Source organism: Aquarana catesbeiana, linkage group LG06 (genome assembly GCF_042186555.1).
Source record: "Aquarana catesbeiana isolate 2022-GZ linkage group LG06, ASM4218655v1, whole genome shotgun sequence".
NCBI lineage: Eukaryota > Metazoa > Chordata > Amphibia > Anura > Ranidae > Aquarana > Aquarana catesbeiana.
In genome coordinates this window covers 334494341-334520981 of record NC_133329.1, presented here as the reverse complement: position 1 = coordinate 334520981, position 26641 = coordinate 334494341, and the positions used below count along the sequence as shown (strand labels likewise).

At 44.0% G+C, this 26641-nt stretch overlaps 1 protein-coding gene across 1 annotated transcript in view; it reads right to left on the bottom strand.

Moving 5' to 3' along the window:
* The window catches only part of LOC141146974 (acetylcholine receptor subunit alpha-1-B), a 47829-nt gene that overhangs the window by 5957 nt on the left and 15231 nt on the right, over positions 1-26641 (bottom strand). The window contains exons 2-7 of the mRNA XM_073633860.1: positions 25502-25659; positions 25371-25415; positions 22449-22558; positions 17545-17740; positions 15712-15949; positions 6940-7163 (exon numbers count right to left, since the gene is read on the bottom strand). Of these exons, the coding sequence (XP_073489961.1) occupies positions 6940-7163; positions 15712-15949; positions 17545-17740; positions 22449-22558; positions 25371-25415; positions 25502-25659 (971 nt within the window). The remainder of the gene's footprint in view (positions 1-6939; positions 7164-15711; positions 15950-17544; positions 17741-22448; positions 22559-25370; positions 25416-25501; positions 25660-26641) is intronic.

The following is a 26641-nucleotide window of genomic DNA, read 5'->3' as shown; positions in this document are numbered from 1 at the left end:
CCAACTTCATGTTTGTATGTAAACTTCTTGAATAATAATTGCACATTTTGTAGTAGATAAGACAATTTACAAACATGTTTTTTTATCTGTATACATACATGATGTAGCCAGGAGCCAGCTATCTTACCTGCAGTATCAGAAGACACTTTGCAACATTGCTGCAGATACACTGTTTCCCTCTAGTGGCAGCAAAGACTGTGTCATCACATCCTGCCAGCAGAGTGATTAACACCAGGAAGCAAAGCATACAGGGAAATATAGTTCCAGGACTCAAGTTTCACATAGAGATTGCACTGTTTTAGAACTACAACTTCCAGACTACTGAGGAGAGGATATAAAAAGGCTGGTCTAGGTCTAGGCCTAGATCGCTCTCTTGGGATGCCGGCCTGGATCTGCAAGCAGGAGCTTTGTGTTGGAGAGTGCTGAGGTTGTGTTGTAGCCTGCACAAGAAGAGTCACCACACATGCATCTTTGGAGCACCTGCAGACAGCACTGCTTTTCTGTGCAGCGGCAGCCTGGAGGCCGTTTCTGCTCTATCTAAATCACACAGTAGCTGATCTGGGTAGGTCGTAGCGGAGGTTGGACGCTATCCCCTGAGCCAGGAACCAGAGGGAGAGCCTGGAAAGTCACTTTCATCACCACCAGCTTCATCTGTTGCAGTATTTTGTGAGCGGGCACCTGCCCATTTAATTACATAGACACTGTATACAGACACCATTGTCTTTGTTCACATCTCTGGTATTTGTAGTACTACCAGACACTGTATACAGACACCATTATCTTTGTTCACATCTCTGGTATTTGTAGTACCACCGGATACAAGCTCATTTAATCCCAAAGACACTGTATTAAGGCAACATTGCCTTACCAGTGCCCACATTTGCTGGAACACTTATACCCTGCTGAACTGTCACTACATTTCATCTGTATTACCAGGATACTGCTAGCATCCTACATTCCACTTACCAGGATACTTTCAAGTACACTTTGTTTATCCTGCTCAACAGGACACCAAGTGCACCAACACCAGGCTAGCTGAAGATCCTGGATATCTCCATTGTGAGGACCCTTTCTGTTACTCAGTATCAGTATCAGTATCAGTAATTTAGTGATTCCACTGACTACATCTAAGGGGGAACTCTCACGTTAATTGTTGAAGTGATCATTTGCATTTGTGGCCTATTGCCTCACATGATCATTGCCTGGGTCTGTGATTTCTGGATTTGAGGGAAACAAACTGACTGTGTTTAAGCCAGATCTGTTCCCCTTTATACCTGAGCGCATAGGCCTCTTTAGATCTGTTTAAGCAGTTTGAACGTGCTATTTTGAAGTCTACATTTGGTTTTAATTCACACCATTAAAGATCACAGTTTGCAATTCTTTACTATTGAGTTATCAGATCACTGATAAGCAACACCGCAACATGGGAACTTTTAACAGATGAGCAACCCTTCGTTTCAGATGGTTTGTGTCCAGGGCTGCTCATATGTCCCTAATTGCATGTAACACTTATGGTGCCCATACACTAGACAAGGGGGTCTGATTAGTAAAATTTTCTTCCAGCAGAGGTTTGAATCGCATTTTTGTGTGATGATTCTTTACTTCACTGCCCAGGTGTGAAGGCACGACAGCCCATTCATTTGAATGGGCTGCTGTGCCTGCGTTTTCTGCTGGGAAAAAGTCCTGGCACCTTTTAAAAAATGCAGCCGCATTAAAAACTGCATGGTGCGTTTGTACCATGCTATTTCCATATGCGGGAAACTGTACCTTGTATTTCAGTGCGTTTAAGAGTAAATGGTAACCCTCCACGTTTTCTGTGCAGCACCTCTTTTTGTGTGCAGCTGCTTGCCCCCCTTCACATCTTCCCCACCACAGCACTGTCTCCCTTCACATATCATCCCCACAGCACTGTCCCCCTTCACATATCATCCCCACAGCACTGTCCCCCTTCACATACCATCCCCACAGCACTGTCCCCCTTCACATACCATCCCCACAGCACTGTCCCCCTTCACATACCATCCCCACAGCACTGTCCCCCTTCACATACCATCCCCACAGCACTGTCCCCCTTCACATATCATCCCCACAGCACTGTCCCCCTTCACATATCATCCCCACAGCACTGTCCCCCTTCACATATCATCCCCACAGCACTGCCCCTTTCACTTCCCCCCGCACAGCACTGTCCCCTTTACATCATCACCCCTTCACACACAGCACTGCCCCCTTCACATATCATCCCCAATACACCGCCCTTTTCTCATTTCCCCCACAGCACTGCCCCTTTCACTTCACCACGCACAGCACTGTCCCTCTTCATATATCCCCCCACAAAACTGTCCCCCTTCACATATCAGCCTGGCAGCACTGCCCCCTTCACATATGACCTCCGAAGCACTGCCCCTTCACATATCACCCCCAAAGCACTGCCCCTTTCACATCCCTCCCCCACAGCACTGTCCCCATTTACATCACCCCCCCCCCCCCCACACACACACACACAGCACTGTCTCCTTCATATATCACCCCCAAAGCACTGCCCCCTTTGCACATCCCAGCCCACACACAGCACTGTCCCCCTCACATATCACCCCCAAAGCACTGCCCCTTTCACATCCCCCCACAGCACTGTCCCCTTAATATTACCCCCCACAACGCTGTCTCCCTTCATATATCACCCCTAAAACACTGTCCCCTTCACATCCCCCCACAACACTGTCACCTTCACATCCCCTCCAGAACACTGTCCCACTTCACATACAGTTGTGCTCATAAGTTTACATACCCTATCATTTCTTGGCCATTTTTCAGAGAATATGAATGATAACACAAAAACATTTCTTTCACTCATGGTTAGTGTTTGGCTGAAGCCATTTATTATCAATCAACTGTGTTTACTCTTTTTAAATCATAATCACAGAGAAACTACCCAAATGACCCTGATCAAAAGTTTACATACCCCAGTTCCTAATACCATGTATTGCCCCCTTTAACATCAATGACAGCTTGAAGTCTTTTGTGGTATTTGTGGATGGGACTCTTTATCTTCTCATATGGTAAAGCTGCCCATTCCTCTTGGCAAAAAGCCTCCAATTCCTGTAAATTATTGGGCTGTTTGGCATGAACTGCACGTTTGAGATCTCCCCAGAGTGGCTCAATGATATTGAGGTCAGGAGACTAAGATGGCCACTCCAGAACCTTCACTTTATTCTGCTGCAGCCAATGACAGGTCGACTTGGCCTTGTGTTTTGGATCATTGTCATGTTGGAATGTCCAAGTACGTCCCATGTGCAGCTTCCTGGCTCATTTGAATGCAAATGTTCCTCCAGTATTTTTTGATAACATACTGCATTCATCTTGCCATCAATTTTGATAAAATTTCCTGTGCCTTTGTAGCTCACACATCTCCAAAACATCAGCGATCCACCTCCGTGTTTCACAGAAGGAATTGTGTACCTTTCATCATAGGCCTTGTTGACTCCTCTCCAAATGTAGCGTTTATGGTTGTGGCCAGAAAGCTAAATTTTGGTCTCATCACTTCAAATGACTTTGTGCCAGAAGGTTTGAGGCTTGTCTCTGTGCTGTTTGGCATGTTATAAGCGGGATACTTTGTGTCATTTGTGTAGTAATGGCTTTCTTCTGGCGACCCGATCATGCAGCCCATCTTTCTTCAAGTGCCTCCTTATTGTGCATCTTGAAACAGCCACACCACATGTTTTCAGAGAGTCAAGTATTTCACCTGAAGTTATTTGTGGGTTTTTCTTTGCATCCCGAACAATTTTCCTGGCTGTTGTGGCTGAAATTTTAGTTGGTCTACCTGACCGTGGTTTGGTTTCAACAGAACCCCTCATTTTCCACTTCTTGATTAGAGTTTGAACACTGCTGATTGCCATTCTCAATTCCTTGGATATCTTTTTATATTCCGTTCCTGTTTTATACAGTTCAACTACCTTTTCCCGCAGATCCTTTGACAATTCTTTTGCTTTCCCCATGACTCAGAATCCAGAAATGTCTGCAGAACTGGATGAAAGATTCAAGGGTCTGTCAGGAGACCAGAAACTCATTGACCTTTTATACACACACACCAATTACACACTAATTACCGGTACAAGCAAACAGATCACAGGTGAGGATGATTGCCTTTTAATAGCCATTCAAACCCCTTTGTGTGCATGTTATCAGGCCAAAATCACCAGGGTATGTAAACTTTTGATCAGGGTCATTTGGCTAGTTTCTGTTGCCATTAGGATTTAAAAAGAGTAAGCACAGTTGATTGATAATAAATGCTTCAGCCAAACACTAACCATGAGTGAAAGAAAAGTTTTTGTGTTATTATTCATATTCTCTGAAAAATGGCCAAGAAATTATAAATTCTGCCAGGGTATGTAAATTTTGAGCACAACTGCATCACCCCGGCAGCACTGTCCCCTTCAAATATCCCCCCACAACACTGTCCCCTTCATATATCACCCCCTAAGCACTGCCCCTTTCACATTTCACCACCATAGCATTGCCCCCTTTATATCACTCCCCCCCACACACACAGCACTGCCCCCTTTACATCACCCATCCCCCCCACCACACACACACAGCACTGTCCCTTTCACATCCCCCCACAGTATTGCTCCCCTTTACATGACCCCCCACTCACAGTACATGACCCCGCTCCCAATTCTTCACAAGTTCACAGCCATGTCCTTTTCTCCCTTCACTCTCCTACCTTTCACAGAGCGGAGAGCAGGAGGCGGGACAATCCTAAACTGAAGGCGGAGGTACAGCATCTCTGGATGGGGCATGGGAGCTGCTGGGTAACCTTTCATATTAGCAAGCTGGTGATGGGCTGCTAGGATCACCTCCTAGCAGCCAATCACCTCCTGGTTAACGTGAAAAGTTCATTCAGGCAGCTGCCTCTCTCCATGCAGTGCTGGTTCCGCCCCCAGTCCAGAATTGTCCCGCCTCCTGCCGGCCGCTCTGCTAATGACAGCGGCGGAGGCTGGGGACAAAATCGGCAGCTAAATGGCCCAATCGCAGCCGTCTGGAAAGAGCAGTAGCTGGGGCCGGATATGGACCGCGGTCCGCCATTTGGAGATGTCCACACTAGCCCATAAAAATCATTTGAAAATCTGTCGTCTGGACAGTTCGCTAATTTTTTTGTCCAGTTAATGGCCACAAATTGCAAATTGGTTTTGACGTTTTTGAGCTAAAAAAAAAAATCGAAGGAACAGTTTGAAAATTTCTGCGACATGGAACATAAATTGAAAGCGTAATATGTTTCTCGCCCGTTGAAAATTGAACTGTTGCATACTGTATGTGACCCAGAAGCAAAAAATTAACAAAAAACTGATTGATTTATGTCCATTGAACAATTTATCGATTGAAATTCAGTCATTACATGATGTTTGTTCTCACAACCGTGTGTTTGTTTTTCTAAAATGTGTTTAAACAATTTTTGGACTGGTGTAGGCATTAGAAATTCACTGTATACAGCTCTTTGACACAGCACAGGCCTGTATGGCAGGGGAGGGGACCTACATTTTTCTTTACTGTAGTTTAGTAACACATATAGGCCTCCTCTCCAACTTCACTTCTATCCTTTGATTGGACTGAGAAAGGAGAAGCAGACTGATGAGCTAATTTTTGTCACCCTGCTCTCTTCTGCTATCATCATGCTCTTCGCACTGCAAGACAATTTGTTGGCTCCATGTGCTGCTTTTCCCTACCCCAGTCTGAGCTCTGCTGTGCAAGAGGCTGATCCTAATGCCTAGTACACACAATGAGATTATTGGATGAATGATTGTCTTGTTTTTTTTGTTTTTGTTTTTTTGCATGCTAAATCTTTGTACTGATTAAATGAAAATCATACGATTTGGTATCGTATGAGAAAAATTTTCGTGCTTGCCCCATCGGATATGATCGAATGAACTGTTGTGATTGGCTCTCGAAACCTGTGTACTGACCATCAGATTATCGCACGATCAATTCGAAAGCGGTGTTTTTTGTATGATTTTCTGATCGCGTGTGCGGGCCATAAGCTCAGGTACTTACACTGCTTGCATTTAAACAAACATGTGCAGTGATTTCAAAGTTGCATTCAATTCTTTCTTTGGTATTTGCCTGAAACTGAGCTTTAAGGCTGGCCATACACTATACAATCCAGTTGCACAATATCTGTACAATTTCATTTGGAGTTACTAAAACTATGAAATATGGGGACAATATCCAATCGAGAAAACCCTTGCACTCAGGACCGACTTTAATACTGATTGGACCCTGGGCAAAAATTTTCTTGGCCCCCCCCCCCCCCCCGCAATTTCACTCTCCATCTGCTCTGAGACATACACAAAATAGTAGCTAGACTTAAAATCAGTTTACTGTATCAGATCAGGCAGCAATTGCTATTGGTTGCCAGTGGTTACAGCATATCATTACTGCTTACTGACTGGTTGCTAGCGGTTACAGCACACATTATGGCTCACTGATTAGGTGCTAGAGGTTACAGCAAATGATTTCTGCTTGTTAATTGGTTGCTAGAGATTACTGTACAGTAATACTGCTCACTGATTGGTTGCTAGAGGTTACAGCACATCATCTCCTCACTGCAGGGGGGCATGATATACATATGAATGCCGCCTTCATTTACATATCAATGCAGTGAGATATCAGGACAATACACTGAGATATCAGGACACAGCACAGGACTAAAACTTCAAGGGACGAGGGAATTTAAACTGGGATAGTTGGCAAGTATGATGCAGCTGCTTTGGGCCCCACAACAATGACAGGGCCCAGGGCAGCTGCCCCTTTTGCCCTGACTTAAAGACCACCCTGCTTGCACTACAAGATCGTACAAGCAGATTGCATAGTGTGTGGTCTGCTTGAAAAAGAACACCCAACTGTCTAATACATTGTTATGCAAATTGTTAAGGTCCAGCTTACCTTCCTGACCCAGGGAGGCATGATGTGAGTACTCGGAGAGCGGTGATGAGTGTTGATCACAATGACAGTAATAATAATTGATGTTATGACCAGCACCATAGTGAATAACATATATTTTCCAATCAGGGGAACAGCGCTCGAGGTTGATGGGATCAGTTCAACAATGACCAGAAGAAACACAGTCAGGGACAGCAGGACGGAGATACTTAGGGTCATTTTCTCACCTGCAGATCATAAAAAGAGATTGATGATCACAGTTTACATTGTGAAATGTGTTATGCGAAAATTTATATAGGGCTATTAAAAAATAGGTAAGAGAAGATAAGGGAAAAAGTTAAAGTTTGCCCAAGGTCTCCAGTATGATTCCGTCTTTAAAGCACAAGGGCTTGTTCACAACGCTGCCCAACACAGCCCACTGCTGGGGGTGTGAAGAGCACTGACGGCCCGTAATCCTGGGCACAGGGGCGCCGCCCCCCTATCAATGCGTCCAGCCCCCTAATCTATATGCGGGGAGCCGGACTCATGGATTATAGCCTAGGATCACATTGGAGCGGTTTGTCATGCGATTTGAGAGATCAAATCGCATGACAGGTTGCAACCTATTGGAGGCAATGACACTGTTCTAATTGATGCGACACAGATTTTGTAGTGCCGCACCGATTTGCAAAAGTAGTTCCTGCACTACTTTTGCCGATTTCAGGTGCGGCTTCAATAGACATCTGTAAATGAAGCCACACAGAGGTCTATCAAGCAGCACCTGAAATCGCGCAGACCTTGCTACTTTCTAATCATGCTACTTCAAGTGAAGTAGTGCGGTTTCAAAGTAGCATCAATGGGTTGTTGGTTTTTTTTTGAAGCACGTGATTAGAGGCTCTAATAGGCTTCAAAAAAGGGGTGAGCCCAACCAGTTGTGTGACAATAGAAAATTAATATTCGCTATTGTTACACTGATTCTCCTCCCAGCCAATCAGGAAGCGGGTCTTGAAACCCGTTTCCCCATTGGCCGAAAACAGAAGCGATCCTAATGGCCTAGGAGGGAGGAGATGTACAGCCGTCGTGATGCCAAGGAGACACAGTGGAAGCCACCGCCTGTCGCCCGGAGGGAAGCGCAGCCCACGCCATAGATGAGGTAAGTGCGGGGCTGGTAAACAACCTACCGGTGAGTGGGATATACCACCAGCCGCCACTGGTGAAGAGCCTCCATTTCGGACATTTTTTTTCTTCATTTTGGATAGAGTGGGGCAAAGTCAAAATTTGTGTCATGTTTTGATTTCTGCCTGTGACCCTATACTGGAGATTTATTCTCTCTCCCTACCTGTGACACCAGTAGGAGGGAAAGAAAACACCAATTAAGGCTGCAGCAATGCTGGCCACACTCATACGTCTATTTCCCAAAGGCAACCTCTGGATATGACGCTGAGCACGTGCACTCATCATTTTTGGTTGACCGTGGCGAGGCCTGTTCTGAGTGGAATCTATCCTGTTAAACCGCTGTATGGTCTTGGCCACCGTGCTGCAGCTCAGTTTCAGGGTCTTGGCAATCTTCTTATAGCCTGGGCTAATGTAGAGCAACAATTCTTTTTTTCAGCTCCTCAGAGAGTTCTTTGCCATGAGGTGCCATGTTGAACTTTCAGTGACCAGTATGAGAGAGTGAGAGCGATAACACCAAATTTAACACACCTGCTTCCCATTCACACCTGAGACCTTCTAACACTATCGAGTCACATGATACCGGGTAGGGAAAATGGCTAATTGGGCCCAATTTGGACATTTTCAGGTAGGGGTGTACTCATTTTTGTTGCCAGAGGTTTAGACATTAATGGCTGTGTGTTGAGTTATTTTGAGTGGACAGCAAATTTACACTGTTAAACAAGCTGTACACTCACTACTGTACATTGTAGCAAAGTGTAATTTCTTCAGTGTTGTCACAGTGTTGACACACAGTCTCGTGTATAAATATATATATATATATATATATATATATATATATATATATATATATATATATATATATATATATATAAATATATATATATATATATATATATATATATATATATATATATATATATATATATATATATATATATACTCTGCATCCAGTGTAGCCTATATCTACAGTACATTCCATGGTGTACTGTTTCTACTACACTTTTGATGGTGTACACAGTACACAATACAGTGCAGCCGTAGTACAGTTTCTACTACTTTTCTGGTGGTGTACACAGTATCTAATACAGTGTGTACAGTTTCTACTACACCTCTGGCGGTGTACACAGTACACAATACAGTGCAGCCATAGTACAGTTGTTAATACAGTGCAGGCGGTGTACACAGTATCTAATACAGTGTGTACAGTTTCTACTACACTTCTCGTGGTGTATACAGTATAAACTACAATGCATCCATAGTACAGTTGCTAATACAGTGCAGGCGGTGTACACAGTATCTAATGCAGTGTTAAAGTGGATGTAAACCCAATGTCATCCTTTCTAAACTACTGCCATAGGGGTTATCTATAAGGATATACATGCCTCCTGCATGTATCTTTACCTGTCAAATGTCTCCCCTCTGTCTTTTATTAGACCCGAAAAACTGCAAATTCTGTGGGCGGATCTGTTGTCTGGAGCTCAGTGGGTGGAGTCGTGATGTCAGTAGACTCCCCGCCCACCTCTACACTCCCCTTGTCAATATGCATTTTCTCCTGTGTATTTCTAACACTGACCTTCTGCTATGATCTCTAACATCCAGTGAAAAGACAGGAAAGAACCCACATGACTTCAGCATGCCAAATCATGCTGAGGTGTGGAACAGCCAATCCTTGCAGAGCTGCTGAAGAAAGGAATGGGAGGGAATTAAAAAATAATGCATGTCTTAGGCTAGTGCATGAGATATGTAAATCACCTGTCACTCACAGCAAGGGGGAGTATTTGACAAAGTTTTTCTCAGTTTGTCAAGATTTATCTCACTGAACAATAAAAGAGGATTGCTCAGAGATGGATTAACTCTGTGTGGCAAGACTGGGCTCAAATGATAGGAAATCATATACTTTACAGTATGATATATATATAAAAAAAAAAATTTGGGGTTTACATCCACTTTAAAGTTTCTACTACACTTCTGGTGGTGTACACAGTACACAATACAGTGCAGCCATAGTACAGTTTCTACTACTTTTCAGGTGGTGTACACAGTATCTAATACAGTGCGTACAGTTTCTACTACACTTCTGGTGGTGTACACAGTACACAATACAGTGTAGCCGTAGTACAGTTTTTAATACAGTGCAGGAGGTGTACACAGTATGTAATACAGTGTGTACAGTTTCTACTACACTTCTGGTGGTGTGCACAGTATAAAATACAGTGCAGCCGTAGTACAGTTGCTAATACAGTGCAGGCAGTTTACACAGTATCTAATACAGTGTGTACAGTTTCTACTACACTTCTGGTGGTGTACACAGTACACAATACAGTGTAGTGTGGTGTTGCAAAACAAAATATACATCATGTCCGGAAGGCCACCAAGGAGAGGCAGACGCTCATAGGCCACTAAAAGAGGACAAGCAGCCTCTGTGTCTACAATTAACAGTGCTGGTCGTGGACATGGTGCATCCTCTGCAGGTGGCCGTGGGGCACGCTTGTCCTTTTTTTGTCCTCAATAACACGGCTGCTGGCCAAGTTATTGAGCCAGAACATGCAGAAGAGTTGGTGGAGTGGATAACAAAGCCGTCCTCATCCTCCTCATCCTCTGTCAACCAGGCTCAGAGTAGTTTGCTTTCCAATGCAGCTGCCAAAGTGGCCTATTCCACCATCTCCTTGTCCACAGTCACTCCTTCTGTAGCTCCACCATCATGCACAGGGGAGCCCCCTGAACTATTTGACTACAGTGTCGGGTACATGCTGCTGGAGGATGGGCAGCGATTTGAAGGCTCCGATGTTGGTTCCCAGGTTGAGGAAGGGAGTAACCTGAGCTTAGAGAGAGGGGTGCCCAAGAAGGACAAGAAACTGGCAGTCATGTTCCCCCAGCTGCAGAATACTGCCAAGATTGCTCCAGTGACGAGGAGGGAGGGGAGGTCACTGACTCTACTTGGGTGCCCGAGAGAAGAGAGGAGGAGGAGGCACAACTCCAATGTGGCAGGATGTCCTCTAGGGGGCAGCTTAAGGGCAGCATCACACCACAGAGCTCCGCAGGTGCAGGGCGCTGCTGTCTCCCCGCTGACTTTTAAAAGTTCCTTGGTGTGGGCCTTTTTCGACAGGTTTGCAGCAGATCACACTGTTGCTGTTTGCAACCTGTGTCTGAAGCGGATCAAGCATGGCCAGAACAGCAGCCGCTTGCGCACCACATGCTTGACCAGACATATGACGACCTGCCATGCAGTCCGTTGGCAACAGCACTTGAAAGACCCACATCAAAGAAAAAGGCAGAATTCTCCTTGCTCCTCATCTTGGATCTCCAACCCCACTATACCTCCAGTCCTCTCAAAAACATGCACCTGAGAGGAATGAAGGTATAGCAATAGGTGTCCCAAGTACTTGCAGCCAATCTGCTAGCAGTACACCACCATCTGATTTTAGCAGGCAAATTTCCCTACCCCAGTTGCTGAACCGTAAAAAGAAATTCAGTCCCAGCCATCCACATGCTCGGCATCTGAATGCTAGCTTGGCCAAATTGCTAGCACTGCAACTGCTGCCTTTTCAGCTGGTAGACTCTGCCCCCTTTTAGAAATTTGTGGAATGTGCTGTACCTCAGTGGCAGGTTCCAAAACGCCATTTCTTTTCACGGAAGGCAATTCCAGCTCTCTACTGGCATGAGGAAGGCAATGTTTTGGCCTCGTTGGACTGGGCAGTCAGCAGTAAGGTGCATATTACCGCTGACTCATGGTCCAGCAGCCATGGGCAGGGACGTTACCTTTCCTTCACGGCGCACTGGGTAACTCTGCTGGCAGCTGGGAAGGATACAGGACAGGGTTCAGTATTGTTGGAGCTTGTTCCGCCACCACGCCTCCAAAATGCTAGTGGTGATTCTGCCACAGCTCTCTCCTCCACCCCCTCCTCTTCTCCTTCCTCTATGGCCTCTTCTGCAGATTTGTCCTCTGAACCAGCGGTGCTCTGTAAGCATTCAAGGGGCTACGCAAGCAGTCAAGCAAAAAGATGCCATGCGATGCTTGAGTTGGTCTGCTTAGGGGACAGGAGCCAAACTGGGGCAGAGATTCTGTCAGCTCTGCAGGGGCAGGCTCAGAGGTGGTTGACGCCATGCCATCTCCAACCAGGAATGGTTGTATGCGACAATGGCACCAACCTTCTCTCCGCCCTCAGACAGGAACACTTGACCCATATTCCATGTTTGACATACGTCTTGAATTTGGTGGTGCAGCGGTTCTTGAGCAGGTACTCAGGCATACAGGATCTCCTGAGGCAGGCCAGAAAAGTCTGTGGTCATTTCCGCCAGTCAATGCCAGTATTCAGCTGGCTGACATTCAAAGGGAATGCATCCTGCCCACCAACCACCTCATTTGTGACATGCCCACCAGGTGGAACTCAATGTTGGCAATGCTGCAGCAGCTGTACATGCAGCAGAGGGCCATCAATGGGTACCTGTGCGAGTATGGCACCAAGACAGGGTCAGGGGAGTTTGGCTTCTTTTCACCACGCTAGTGGCTACTGAGCAAGGATGCATGCACTGTCCTGTCCCCATTTGAGGAGGCCACAAGGATGGTGATCAGCTACAATGCATCATGCATCAGTGACACTGTCCCTCTAGTCTTCCTGTTGGAGCACACGCTTCATGGAATAATGGACAGGGCACTTGAGGCAGAACAGCGGGAGGAAGAGGAGGACTTCCTTACCTCTCAAGGCCCGCCTTTATCCAGATAGCATTCCTGCAGGCATGCCAAACACACAGGAAGAAGAGGAGGAGGAAGAGGAGGATTGTGTCAGCATGGACGTGGAGGATAACACTCAGCAGCAGTCTTCAAGGGATGGTTTTCAGGCCCCAGAAACCCAAAGAGTTGTAGGTGTCTGGGAGGAGGTTGTTACGGATCATGTGATCCTTAGTGACCCAGAGGACTCAGAATTGAATGCCTCTGCAAAATTACGCTGCATGGCCTCCCTGATTCTGCAAAGCCTGTGAAAGGACCCTAGGAATCGTGGTATCAAGGAGAGGGATCATTACTGGCTGGCAACCCTTCTTGATCCATGTTACAAGGATAAGGTTGCATAACTCATCCTGCCTTCGCAGAGGGAGCAGAGAATGAAACATCTTCAGGAGGCCTTGAAGAAAGGTTTGTGTAATGCATTTCCAGACCCTGGGAGGTTACAATTTCCTGGTGCTGAAAAACGTGTTGCTGAGGCTTCGTTCAGTCAGAGGAAGGGCGGTGGAGAAGGTGGCCGGCTGACCGATGCCTTTAAACAATTTTTCAGTCCTCAGCGCCAAGGTCTGATCGGTTCAAGCAACCATCACCAGCATCTGCATTACATGGTGCAGGAATATCTAGGGGCAAGAGCAGACTTGGAGACCTTTCCAACAGAGCATCCATTGGGTTACTGGGTCTTGAGGATGGACCACTGGCCAGAACTTGCTCAATATGCAGTTGAGCTACTGGCCTGTTCTGCATCCAGCGTTCTTTCTAAATGCACATTCAGTGCTGCTGGAGTAACGGATCATAGAGTGCGCCTGTCCACAGACTCCGGTGATAGGCTCACATTCATAAAAATGAATCAGTCTTGGATCAGCAGCTATCAAGCACCTGATGCTGATGTAAATGATTGAATTTTTTATGGATGTGGGATCCCTTGAAGACTGCCTATGCTGTCTATCCTATTCCTCCTCAATCTTGATGATGCTAGCTTCCAACAATATTTTTGGTTTAGGGCACCACCACCACCACCAACCAAGGCCCAATTTTCTGCCCCTATTTAACAGGGGCATGTAATTTACATTTTTGATATATTTCAATGCAGGGCCTGTTCCTGTGCCCAACAAAAGTATTTGTGAGGGGTTACAGTGTTGTGGCACCACCACCACCACCCAAGGCCCAATTTTTCTTCCCCTGTTAGGGGCATGTAATTACAATTATTGATATAATATTTCAACGCAGGGCCCATTCCTGCGCCCAAAAAGAGTATCTGTGAGGGGTTACAGTGTTGTTGCACCACCACCACCACCCAAGTTCCAATTTTTCTGCCCCTGATTAACAGGGGCGTGTAATTAAAAATCTTGATATAATATTTCACAGCAGGGCCTGTTCCTGCGCCCAACAAGATTAACTGTGAGGGCCTACAGTGTTCTGGTACTACCACCACCACCACCACCACCAAAGGCCCAATGTTTCTGCCCCTGTTTAACAGGGGTATTTCACAGCAGGGACCATTCCTGTGCTCACCAAGAGTAACTGTGAGGGCTTACAGTGTTCTGGTACCACCAACACCTAAGGCCTGGGGGGGGAGGGGACCCATGCCATTTTTTTCAGTGATTTTCATTTATATTGTTGGGACCCAACAATACATTACAGCTGCGAGCAGTTTTAAATGACTTTTTTCCTTTAGAAATATCATTTTGTTGTGGTATTGTTCTAAACACAGGAAAACTGCGCCACTTTACAGGCATACCATAGACACCCCCAGGCACGATATTTAAAGGAATATTTCATTTTTATTGTTTCACTTTAAGCATTATTAAAATCACTTCTCCTGAAAAAAACGCTATTTTTAAAACTTTTTTTTTTTCATTGATACATGTCCCCTGGGGCAGGACCCGGGTCCCCAAACACTTTTTATGGCAATAACTTGCATATAAGCCTTTTAGCACTTTTGATTGTTCACATTCGTGTTCCATAGACTTTAACAGTGTTCGCGTGTTCAAAAAATTTTTTGCCTGTTTGCATGTTCTGCTGCGAACCGAACCGGGGGTGTTCGGCTCATACCCTACTAAGCAATAAACAAAGATTGATGCTGTATATTGAGCAACATAAAGTGTGCATTCCTACATTGACAGCGCTGCCTGCCTCCCCAATTTATGGCAGTGGCCCTATAAATCTTATTCAAAAACATACTCACACACCCAGCAACCAGCAGTGTCCTGAAGAGATCCAGTGCTATGCCATTACACACCCGATCCCATGCTGCCATCTTCTTTTGAAATCATCAGGGGCTGTCTGTCTTTTCCAGATTCTTGCAGTTGGCCCCATGATGACACACATGTGCCACATCATCAGGGGGGAGGATGCAAAAAGCATTCAAGCCCCCCTGATGACATGGCACCTGCGCAGTAGAGTACCCCATGGCCTCCTGGGATGCGTAATGTGGGTATCCCAGAAGGCTGCAGACAACAAATATGTAATTCATACCTAGGCATGAGACTAGGTAGTGCAAATTACAATTATGTGAGGAGAGGGGGCTAGGAGGGGAATAAGAGAAAGTAGGTGGGGGGGGGGTGAAGGTCAACTTAAAGGTCTCATAGACCTCAGATGATGCTTACATTATTTAGCATGAAGAGTTGATAATCTTATGTCTAGGAGTGTATGCAGGCTGCAGACACTGTCAGCAGTTGATTTTGAGATTTTTTTCTCTCTCATCTCGCAATCAGCATAAACAGGCCCTCTTGGCTGAGTGCATGTTTATAGATTGCTCTGCAGGTGTCTGAGCCTGCATGTCCACCTGCCTTCTAAAATCTGCAGCCTTATGAGTGACAGTGAAAAAATGTTTAGGAGGCTCACGTAACTGGAATCTGAAACTCATATGACAAAACAATTTTCATAATAGTCCTACATACCTGAATCAGTGGGAAGGTAGAACACCAAACCAGTCAGAAATGAGAAGAGCAGACAAGGAATGATGACATTGACAATAAAGTAAAGAGACAGCCTCTGCAGAACAAAGTGATAGGTTATGTCCAGGTATGGAACATCTGGGCAGCAAGTATAAAAAACCCAGTGCTTCCAGCAGCGATAATCCTTCATCAACCACTCCCCACTCTCCATGAAGTTACTGAGGTCTGGACGGTCATTTTCCTGAAATACATAGAATTTGAAAAATAACTGGTCACACTTATAACACCCCCAGATGCAGGCATATTATTGTTGGTCTCATATAGGGGTCAATTCATCTACATTAAAAGCAGACTGTTCTGTAGAAACCCATACAAGCAACAATTTCCAAATCATTAGCGTGATGCTTTATGAAAGTGCGCTCAGGACAGATATTAGAACAAATGGGCCCACAACATGGATAAAGAACTAAAAAGAAAGGGGTATTATGTTTTATACTGTAAGACAAAGTAGGGCTACCAGCAGTTATTTATTCAACATTTTCTCTGAAAAATGTTCATACTTAAATACTTAAACATAAATATGAAACACCAACATAGACTGAACAAAGAGAAAAATAGAACCTAAAGTCAAAAGTAGAATACTATCTTATTTAAAAAAGGGTTGGTTTACTAATTAGCATTGTTGCTACCAGGGGCATAAGGTTGAATTACTAAAGAGATAGAGACTATTCACTTAGCTTAGTGAATAAGCTGAAGTTGTGCTCACTCTACTCACCCATCACATGCAAGCAAAACCCTGTATTTTACCACGGTAAACCACGGTATTTAAAAAAATCCCCTGCAAGGCAATAGCATAATGTGCTAGTATGCATCGCATACTAGCACATTATGAAATACTTACCTTAGAAAGAAGCCCTCCAGCTTGTACCGCTGACAGGGCTGCCATCTTCACCCGGTCTTCCTTCTGAGTTTGCAGGCTCCGACAGCTTGACTGGCCAAGCCGCAGTGACGCCACTCCCACGCATGCACACAGGAGTCACCGCCACGTCGTAATTTCCAGTTCCTAGTTCTTCTGACGTCACTTCCGGTTATCGGTGGAACGCATGCCATGAGCGGATTTTTGTACTCACAGCGCTCTGATTTTTATGCTTGATTTTATCTTGCTTTTTGTAAGTACTCATTTTTTTTGCACAATAAATCCATTGCCCAACGTTAATTCACTATAGTCCCTTCCTTTCATTTCGTTTTGGGGTACTTTTATCCAGGCTGAGTATCTACAATAAGTGGGATCTGCCTGATGATCTGATGTTAAAGCTGCCATCCCTGGCCACCATTATAAGCCTGAAGCGACCCCTAGACTGAAAAGCTAGGGGTCCATTCCATCTGGTGAGTGGGGACACAGGAGGGGGTGTTTTGGCACACCTTGAAAGCTCTGGAGCACTTTGCACATTCTTTGGATTGGAGCACATCAGTCACTTTATATGGACATTCACTTTTTATTGTTTTTCATTATATTCATGGATGTTGTGTTTGCTAGCGCTGTAGTTCATATCTTATTTTATCTGTCAAGTGAATAGCACCTTGTGTACAGCAGCTGCACTTTATATTTTATTTCATTTTGCTTTTCATTCACTACCATTGTCATATTTGTCACACCATCAGCGCGAGTTTGCATATTTAGAATATATTTTGTTTACATTGAAATATATTTGTTTAGACAACTGTTTTTTTTTTTCTTTTGTGGGAATTTCCACCATGACTGTCAATAGTGAAGTCCCATTATAGCATTTCAAATTACAAAATCTATGTATTATTTATAACAAATATACAAATTACCGGGTTTATAACCACCATATTGCCATCGTAGGTCCATGAACCAAGCTTCATGCTGCAGTTTTGTGTGTCGAACGGGAAATACGTGACTATAATCTCACAGTAGCTTTTGAAAATAGCTGGAGGCGTCCATGTAATTTTTCCTGTGTAATCGACAAGGACCTTGGTATCCTTGACAATAGCAAAGTCACCATCAGCACTATAAGGAGACAATACTATGGGTTACAAGTGTGTGTGCAAAGGCTGAGTAGATCCATTAAAAAAGTTCCTTAGTCTCTTACCTTTATATATTATACAAAGGACATACAGTTAATGAGAACAAATATGCCGTGTTCACATGTAGTTTTGATACTCTGAACGATATTGAACATGATCTTTAGATGTATGCTGTCTTAACTTTTCATGATCATATACAATACATATACAATACACTGTAATTATGCCCCCAAGTCTATCTACATAGGAGACAGGTCATTGCATCTGTCCAACCATGGCATCCCCTGCATGGGGTTTGCATGTTCTCCCTGTGCCGGTGTCTTGCCGAGAAAGTTCCCTTGGCGGATAGGTTCCCCCCTGTACTGCGCAGGCGCAGCGCCTGCGCAGTACCAACTACTAGCAGCCGCCGGAGATAGCCGAACAACAAAATCTACAATCAGCTGTACACGGCGCCTGCGCTCTGGGTCCAGGTTCCTTCCCCACCATCCAAGTGGACCTAGAGGGGGAATCTAAAAGAGCCGAGCGAAGCAAGCCCGCGAGGGGCCCTCTTACAGGCGCCGTGTACAGCTGATTTTTCCCCTATTTATCTTCGGCTATTTCCGCCGGATCCTACTGCGCAGGCGCTGCGCCTGCGCAGTAGAGGGGGGTCCTTATCCGCCGGGCGGAACTTTCTCGGCAGAACACCTGCAAAGACACGCTGATAAAGTGAGGAAAAAAAGTATTTGATCCCCTGCTGATTTTGTATATTTGTCCACTAACAAAAAAATGATCAGTCTATAATTTTAATGGTAGGTTTATTTTACCAGTGTTAAAAAAACGGTAATTGCAATTGCACAGGTGAAAGTGATAAATAATCAAAAAAAAAGCAGCTGGCAATCACACAACAGAACAATTGGTGTAAAATATATATAAATCAGCCATTGCCACGCTATGTGAGTAATAATAAATGCATACAAATGTAAGTGACAATGGTCAGTCCATGAGTGTGTCCATATAAAAATAAATGTGATGAAATCATTGCAATTGTGTACAAAGATGATGGACGACCATACACCAAAGTGCACCTTCCACCGTGATAATACAAGAAGTGCCCTTACTGGATGCCTAGACTCCATGTTTTAGGAGCCTAGTCTGACATGGATTCACACATCATGAAAGATCCATCACTGGGTATGAAGGAGGATAACGTCACAGCCAACAGAGCTGGTTGATCACTCTCTCTCATGAATGTTAAATAAAAAGGGGAGAAAGCCACCACATAGTGTAAAACCGTGGTGGTTTTTCTTGAAAAAATGCTTTTAAAAGTTTTCACAGGTCAATAAAGTGCAACACATGGATAAAAGTTCCTACATAAAAATCTGCAGATCTGGATCAAAGTAGCATGGTGTATTTGGACATAAACTCCGCCCTACTAGTTTCGTCATACATGACGTAATTGGAGACAGAATAACAACAAAATAATCGAGAAAACGCAGTTCAAAAAAGTTATAAATTGATTTGCATTTTAATGAGTGAAATAAGTATTTGACCCCTTCTCAAAACATGACTTAGTACTTGGTTGCAAAACCCTTGTTGGCAATCACAGAGGACAGATGTTTCTTGTAGTTGGCCACCAGGTTTGCACACATGTCAGGAGGGATTTTGTCCTACTCCTCTGCAGATCCTCTCCAAGTCATAAGGGTTCAAGGCTGACATTTAGTAACTCGAACCTTCAGCTCCCTCTGCATAATTTCTATGGGATTAAGGTTTGGAGACTGGCTAGGCCACTCCAGGATCTTAATGTGCTTCTTCTTGAGCCACTCCTTTGTTGCCTTGGCTGTGTGTTTTGGGTCATTGTCATGCTGGAATACCCATCCATGACCCATTTTCAATGCCCTGGCTAAGGGAAGGAGGTTCTCATCCAAGATTTGACGGTGCATGGCCCCATCCATCGTCCCTTTGATGTGGTGAAGTTGTCCTGTACCCTTAGCAGAAAAATACCCCCAAAGCATAATGTTTCCAGCTCCATGTTTAACGGTGGGGATGGTGTTCTTGGGGTCATAGGCAGCATTCCTCCTCCTCCAAACACGGCGAGTTGATGCCAAAGAACTTGATTTTGGTCTTATTTGACCACAACTCTTTCACCCAGTTTTCCTCTGAATCATTCAGAGGCTCATTAGCAAACTTCAGACGGGCCTGTGCATGTGCTTTCTTGAGCAGGGGGACCTTGCGGGCGCTGCAGGATTTCAGTCCTTCACAGCGTAGTGGGTTACCAATTGCTTTCTTGGTGACTATGGTCCCAGCTGCCTTAAGATCATTGACAAGATTCTCCTGTGCAGTTCTGGGCTGATTCCTCACCGTTCTCATGATCATTGAAACTCTATGAGGTGAGACCTTTCATGGAGCCTCAGACCGAGGAAAATTGACAGTTATTTTATTTTGTGTTTCTTCCATTTGCGAATAATCGCACCAACTGTTGTCACCCTCTCACCGAGCTGCTTGGCGATGATCTTGTAGCCCATTCCAGCCTTGTGTAGGTCTACAATCTTGTCCCTGACATTCTTGGACAGCTCTTTAGTCTTGGCCATTTTGGAGAGATAGGAATCTGATTGATTGAGTGCTTCTGTGGACAGGTGTCTTTTATACAGGTAACAAGATGAGATTAGGAACACTCCCTTTAAGAGAGAGTGGTCCTAATCTCAGCTCTTCACCTGGGAGCCTGAAATCTTGCTGATTGATAGGGGATCAAATATATTATTTCACTCATTAAAATGCAAATCAATTTATAACTTTTTTTAAATGAATTTTTTCTGGATATTTTTGTTGTTATTCTCTTTCTCACTGTTAAAATAAACCTACCACTAAAAATTATAGACTGATCATTTCTTTGTCAGTGGGCAAAGTACAAAATCCGCAGGGGATGAAATACTTTTTTTTTCCTCACTGTGTGTTAATTGGCCCATGTATTGTGTATGTATGAATGTGAGTTAAGGACTTTAGATTGTAAGCTCCTTGAGGGCAGGAACTGATATGAATCTACAATATATATACATTGTAAAAAAAGTGCTGCGTAAATTGAACGTGCTATATACTGTAAGTACCATAGGTCAAATATGCGCCTTTCCCTTTAAGGGGTCACAACTACACTCTTTTCTCCTCTGGGGCACCCCTTTTCTCCTCCAGTATTCACTTTTCACCTTTAACACCTTTAAGTGGGTAATGGTTCCAAGCTCCCTTTGAAATGCTCTATCAGACTCCCCTCAAAATAAATGTATGCGTATCATAGTGCTTTCGGCCCAACTCTTTATTTTTATTTAAAAACAAACAGCTAGATCTGGTAGGATACCAGAAGTGAGCAGGCACCAGGTTGAGCTGTGCTGCTCACAATCCACATGGATCTTAAGGGGATATACACATTGCTTTACCGCAGTGCACTGGATCAAGTGCACAATAGAAAGTGAATGCATTTTTTGTTGTAATAAAGAAAAAGATTATGCAGAAAGCACTATGATTCGTATGCATTTATTTTAAGTGGAGTCTGGTGGAACTTTTTAAAGGAAGCTTGGAGCCGTTGCCCACTGAGGAAGGAGCCAGGAGCGGCAGCGGGAGATAAGGTAAAAAGAGGATTAGGGCGGCTCTGTGCAAAACCATTACACAGAGCAGGAAAGTATCACATGTTGTTTGTTTTTTTTTTAAAAGCTGAACCGTTATTACCACTTTAAGTTAATGATTTAAGGTAATTTTGCTGTCTCGCTGAGCATTATAAGGTCATTTGTCTATCCAGTCGCATGACAAAGCAATGCTAAACAGATGCACATATTACAGCATTATAGATTGAGTCATAAATTGATGCTGCTGACTGTCTGACCCTGACCATTACCTAATCATGTGTCAGTGGAACCTTGGTTTACGAGTAACGCAGTTAACGAGCGTCTTGAAAGACGAGCAACTTTTTTTTTAATTCTGACTCGGTTTGCGAGTGTTGTCTCGCAAAATGAGCAAAATTCAAGCTAATGGGATGTGCAGTACCGCATTTGGCCAGAGGTGCGGGGGCAATGGGGATACTCGGAACGGTTCTGAGCCATTCGGAAATACTCGGAATCACTCGGAAATACTCTGAAACACTCGGAAATACTCTGTTCCTGAGTGTTTCCAAGCCTTTCCGAGTTCAGCCGAGCTGTCCCCGAGTATTTCTGAGGCTCTCCGACGCCCCCCCACCTCTGGCCACGTGCAGTATTGCATGTAATAGAAGTCAATGCGGAACGAATTATCTTCGTTTCCATTGACTTCTATGGGGAAACTCGATATGATATGCGAGTGCTTTCGATTCCTGGAACGGATTATGCTCGTAATCCAAGGTTCCACTGTAATCTTTTTTCAGAATTCTGAAAACTGTCAAACTTAGCTTCAGACAGGAGTTGGCCTTGCAGCCCATCACTACTTCTTTTCAGACAACAAGAGAATAGAAGTAAATAAAAATATAAATCCAGGCTGCACTATTATAAAAGCTCACGGGTGGAGATTTATATGTAATGACAATATCACATATTTTTCAATTTGTAATTGGACCAAGTCATATAGGGTAGTTATGACTCTGTATTACCTGGGTTTGGATGGTGGGTGAAGGGTTTGCATTACTTTACTAACCAAAGAATTTCATGTAGTGGTCCCTGAATTGCAATAATATAATGGAGCTTACTTATTTCACGTACTTGTTGTACAGAACAAAATCCGGGCGCCAAATCTTACTTGAAGGTATCCGAATTTTCTGTACTCCTCCGTAATCTGCTGGATTCCATTTTAGGTTGACATCCACCCATTGCTGAGCAATTAAAGAAGAAAAATAAATACAATTATAACAACAATGAACTAGCTGCATTCACTTTACTATTTGGGTTAAAAACCAAGCTAAGCATCAAAAGTTTATTATAGCCCAATAAACTATATGCCAGTTATTGCTGCAACTACAAGCTCCCAATATAATTTCAATTATGGCCTAATGTTTCCTAAAGCACCTGCACTGCATGTTACAAATCTGTTACAAATTAAAATAATCAAACTAATTGGGGGGATATTTTATCTTTGGATCAGATGGCACTTTATGAAACAACTATTTGTGCTCACAAAACCCTAAGGACACATTTATACTTTGCAGTGTTAACGCATATTATGTCCCGTGTTAACTTGTGGTACATTAAAGTGACACTAAACAATATCCTTATTCTCCAAAAATAATCCATACATGTCCACTGCTTAATAACTCTGTGATCTTGTGTTTTCTGTGTTTTTGTCTGTCTCCTTGTAACATCCTTTGAGAGCTCCCAAACATCTCCTTTTCCACTTCACTTCTGTTTGTTTGGAATGGGAAGTGCATGTTAAGTCAAGTTAATATCAAGTGCACTGCTCTATGCACACTGGACATCCCTTGGTCCCTAGTCTATTTTGCAAGTGAGCAAGAGAGGGTGGCTACATTCCTGAACATTTTCTGAATGGACAGAATCAGTGATCGGTACCGATCATTGACTCTGTCTATTCATAACTGAAGCATAGTAAACTGTGTGCACTATGCTTCAGTTTGTGAATGAACAGGAAGCCTCTGTACAGAGCTATTCCTGTCTATTCATTCTGTGTAGATGAAGCTTCACATATGGAGATCGAGGGCTGTGTCCTAAATCGCATTTCTCTGTGTCAAAGGTGAAACATCAGTGGTCTGTCTAGACCCCTGATATTTCACCAGAGCCCCCTAACAGGGCTCTTAAAAATTATAAGAAAAAAAATAGTAAAAAAAAAGTAAAATATAATAAAATCATAAAACAAAATTAAATAATAATTAAAAAAAACTACAAACACCAGTGACAGAACTACCAGGGTCGCAAAGGTTCCACCAATGAGCTTGGACAGAGGGGGCACTTGCCATGGTTTCCTGCACCAAGGCCCTGATGGTTCTAATTACGCCTCTGTGATTGCTACTATGGAGTCAGGAATAAATTGTTTTCACCCTCTCAAAGCAAAACTGGACTATGCTTGTAGAATTGTTTTCCTCTGGATCAAACACATAAAACTCACACTCACAAGCACTAAGCAGACAAATGTTGAACTTGATGAATCCAGATCTTTTTTTTTAACCTTTTCTACTATGTAATATACCAAAAATCAGACATGACCCTTTTTTTGTAACACAGCACTGTAACTACCATGTTATTACACAATACGGTAGCGCACATAAAAACACATTACCTCTATGCACAGGTTTAAATGGGCCCTTAAGAATGGTGTTACAGAGAAGACTTTGTTGCAGGCAAAGGCCAAACATCTTTAGTAACATGAAATACACTATATTGCCAAAAGTATTGGGATGCCTGCCTTTACACGCACAAGAACTTTAATGGCATCCCAGTCTTAGTCCGTAGGGTTCAACATTGAGTTGGCCCACTATAACAGCTTCAACTCTTCTGGGAAGGCTGTCCACAAGGTTTAGAAATGTGTCTATGGGAATGTTTGACCATTCTTCCAGAAGCGCATTTGTGAGGTCAGGCGTTGGACGAGAAGGCCTGGCTCGCAGTCTCCACTCTAATTCATTCTAAAGGTGTTCTATCAGGTTGAGGTGCAGGCCAGTCAAGTTCCTCCACCTCAAACTTGCTCATCCATGTCTTTATGGACCTTGTTTTGTGCACTGGTGCGCAGTCATGTTGGAACAGGAAGTGGCCATGCCCAAACTGTTCCCACAAATTTGGGAGCATGAAATTGTCCAAAATGTCTTGGTATGCTGATGCCTTAAGAACCCCACACCATAATCCCCCATCACCAAAGGATTTGGAGGGGTGGCCCAATACTTTTGGCAATATAGTGTGAATGAACAAGTTTGGGGTGGAGGAAATTGACTGGCCTGATCTCACAAATGCGCTTCTGGAAGAATGGTAAAACTTGTGGACAGCCTTCTCAGAAGATTTGAAGCTGTTTCACACTGGGGTCACGGCTGCGTTCCTGGTAAAATGCCGCTTGTTTTAGCGGTGCTTTACCGCTATTGAAGCGATGCTTTACCATGTTTAAGAGGCGCTTTTTGGCCACTAGCGGGGTGCTTTTAACCCCAAAGAAGGGGTTAGAAACTCCCGTGCTACGGTGCTTCTGAAGCGATTTTCAGGCGCTTCCGAAGCACTGCCCATTCATTCCAATGGGCAGGGCATTTTGGGAGCGCTAAATACAGCACTCCCAACCCACCCCAAAGATGCTGCTTGCAGGTCTTTTCGGAACATCCCGCAAGCACACCGCATGAATGTTAAAAGTCACACTTGAATGAATGGGAGGCGCATTTCAGGCGCTTAGCCAAGGCTATTTCCAGCGCTAAAGTGCCTGAAAACCGCCCCAGTGTGAAAGGGGTAGTATAGCTGCAAAGGGTGAGCCAACTCCATATTGAACCCTACTGTCTAAGACTGGGATGCCATTAAAGTTCATGTGTGTGTAAAGGCAGGCGTCCCAATAATTTTGGCAATAAAATGTATGTCCAGACAGAAGATTCCAGACATAACTGAATTATATTTCTTTCGAATTTTGATTATTGAGCTGTCTGCTGTGTCTCTGGTTCTACTTTATTTTATCATTCTGACACAAAACTGAAAACTACTTAGTCAATGTACCTGTTTCAGGCGAATATTTGTTGATACAATTTGATTCACTTCATCCTATAAAATAAATCAGATAATTTTGTTAGGCTGTTTCCATTAAGCACAATACATTTGGGTTTTTAAAATTGATTCTATTTCCATACCACATTAATAAGCTGAATGAGCTGCAGGCCAAGCGTCACCACAACTTTGTCGCTGAAGTTTTTGACTGGACGTACAACTTTGTTGTAGTTATCAAAGAGTTTATCAATTAACAGGGCTTCATGTTCACAGGAATGTTCATAAGAATGGACCAATCCAGCTGCAGAGAGTTAAAGAAGACTTAAGGAATATAATAATTTTATCACTTCTATTATTAAAGCGGTAGTAAACTGAAAAAAAAAAAAAAAACCTGCAATAGCATAATGTGCTAGTATGCATCGCAAAGGTAAACTTTATGGGCCCTTTCACGCCTACACATGTGTTAACATGCAGGTTGCATGCCTGTGGTGTAAGGGCTTATTCACATAGGCAGCCGGTGGGCAGTAAAAGCAGAAGGTTAAGCCATGGTTTTACGGCCCCTCTAGGGCATGCAGCCACTGAGCACTGCACACATGCCATGGCAAAAATTGAACAGCATGTTGCTTTCGGCAGGTGGTTTTGCCACTGAATATGACCCGTTCAAGTTAATGGGGCTGCGCTTCAAATACCCTGTAGCTGTGTCCAGTGCGCAAGGTTGTGGGGCGGTGGGTCTACATTTTTAGCATTAAAGCAGGCAGTGATTGGGGTGCCATATCGGCTCCTCACTGAATGTCAAACACCACAGTGGATCACTTTTCAGAGAGGTGGCAGTATAGCCACAAGAGTAAACGAGCCGTAAGGGTCACCAAACACTAAGCAATCTGATTGTACAATCTTTAGATCTACCATCACATTCTTTAGATCTACCATCACATACTGTATGTAATGCAAGGGCCTGTCTCATTTGATACAAATTCAAATAGATTATTTAGGTTCAGTGGCGGCTGGTGGTAAGGGCTGGTGGTCAGGCAGCGCTTCACCTGGGCAACACAGACGGCTTCCTGTTCCCCTGCTCTACTCTGCGGGCATTGCGGTGGCTTCCGTCTCCTCCCTCCTCGGTGGCCAATCAGAGCGCTTCTCCTTTCGGGTAAACGGGAAATGAGTCTCGGACCCGCTTCGTGATAGACCAGGAGGAGAATCAGTGTTCTGCGACCTGAGCCCACCCTTTTTCAAAGCCTATTAGAGCCTCTGGCTCTAATCACGTGTTTCAAAAAAACACCGCC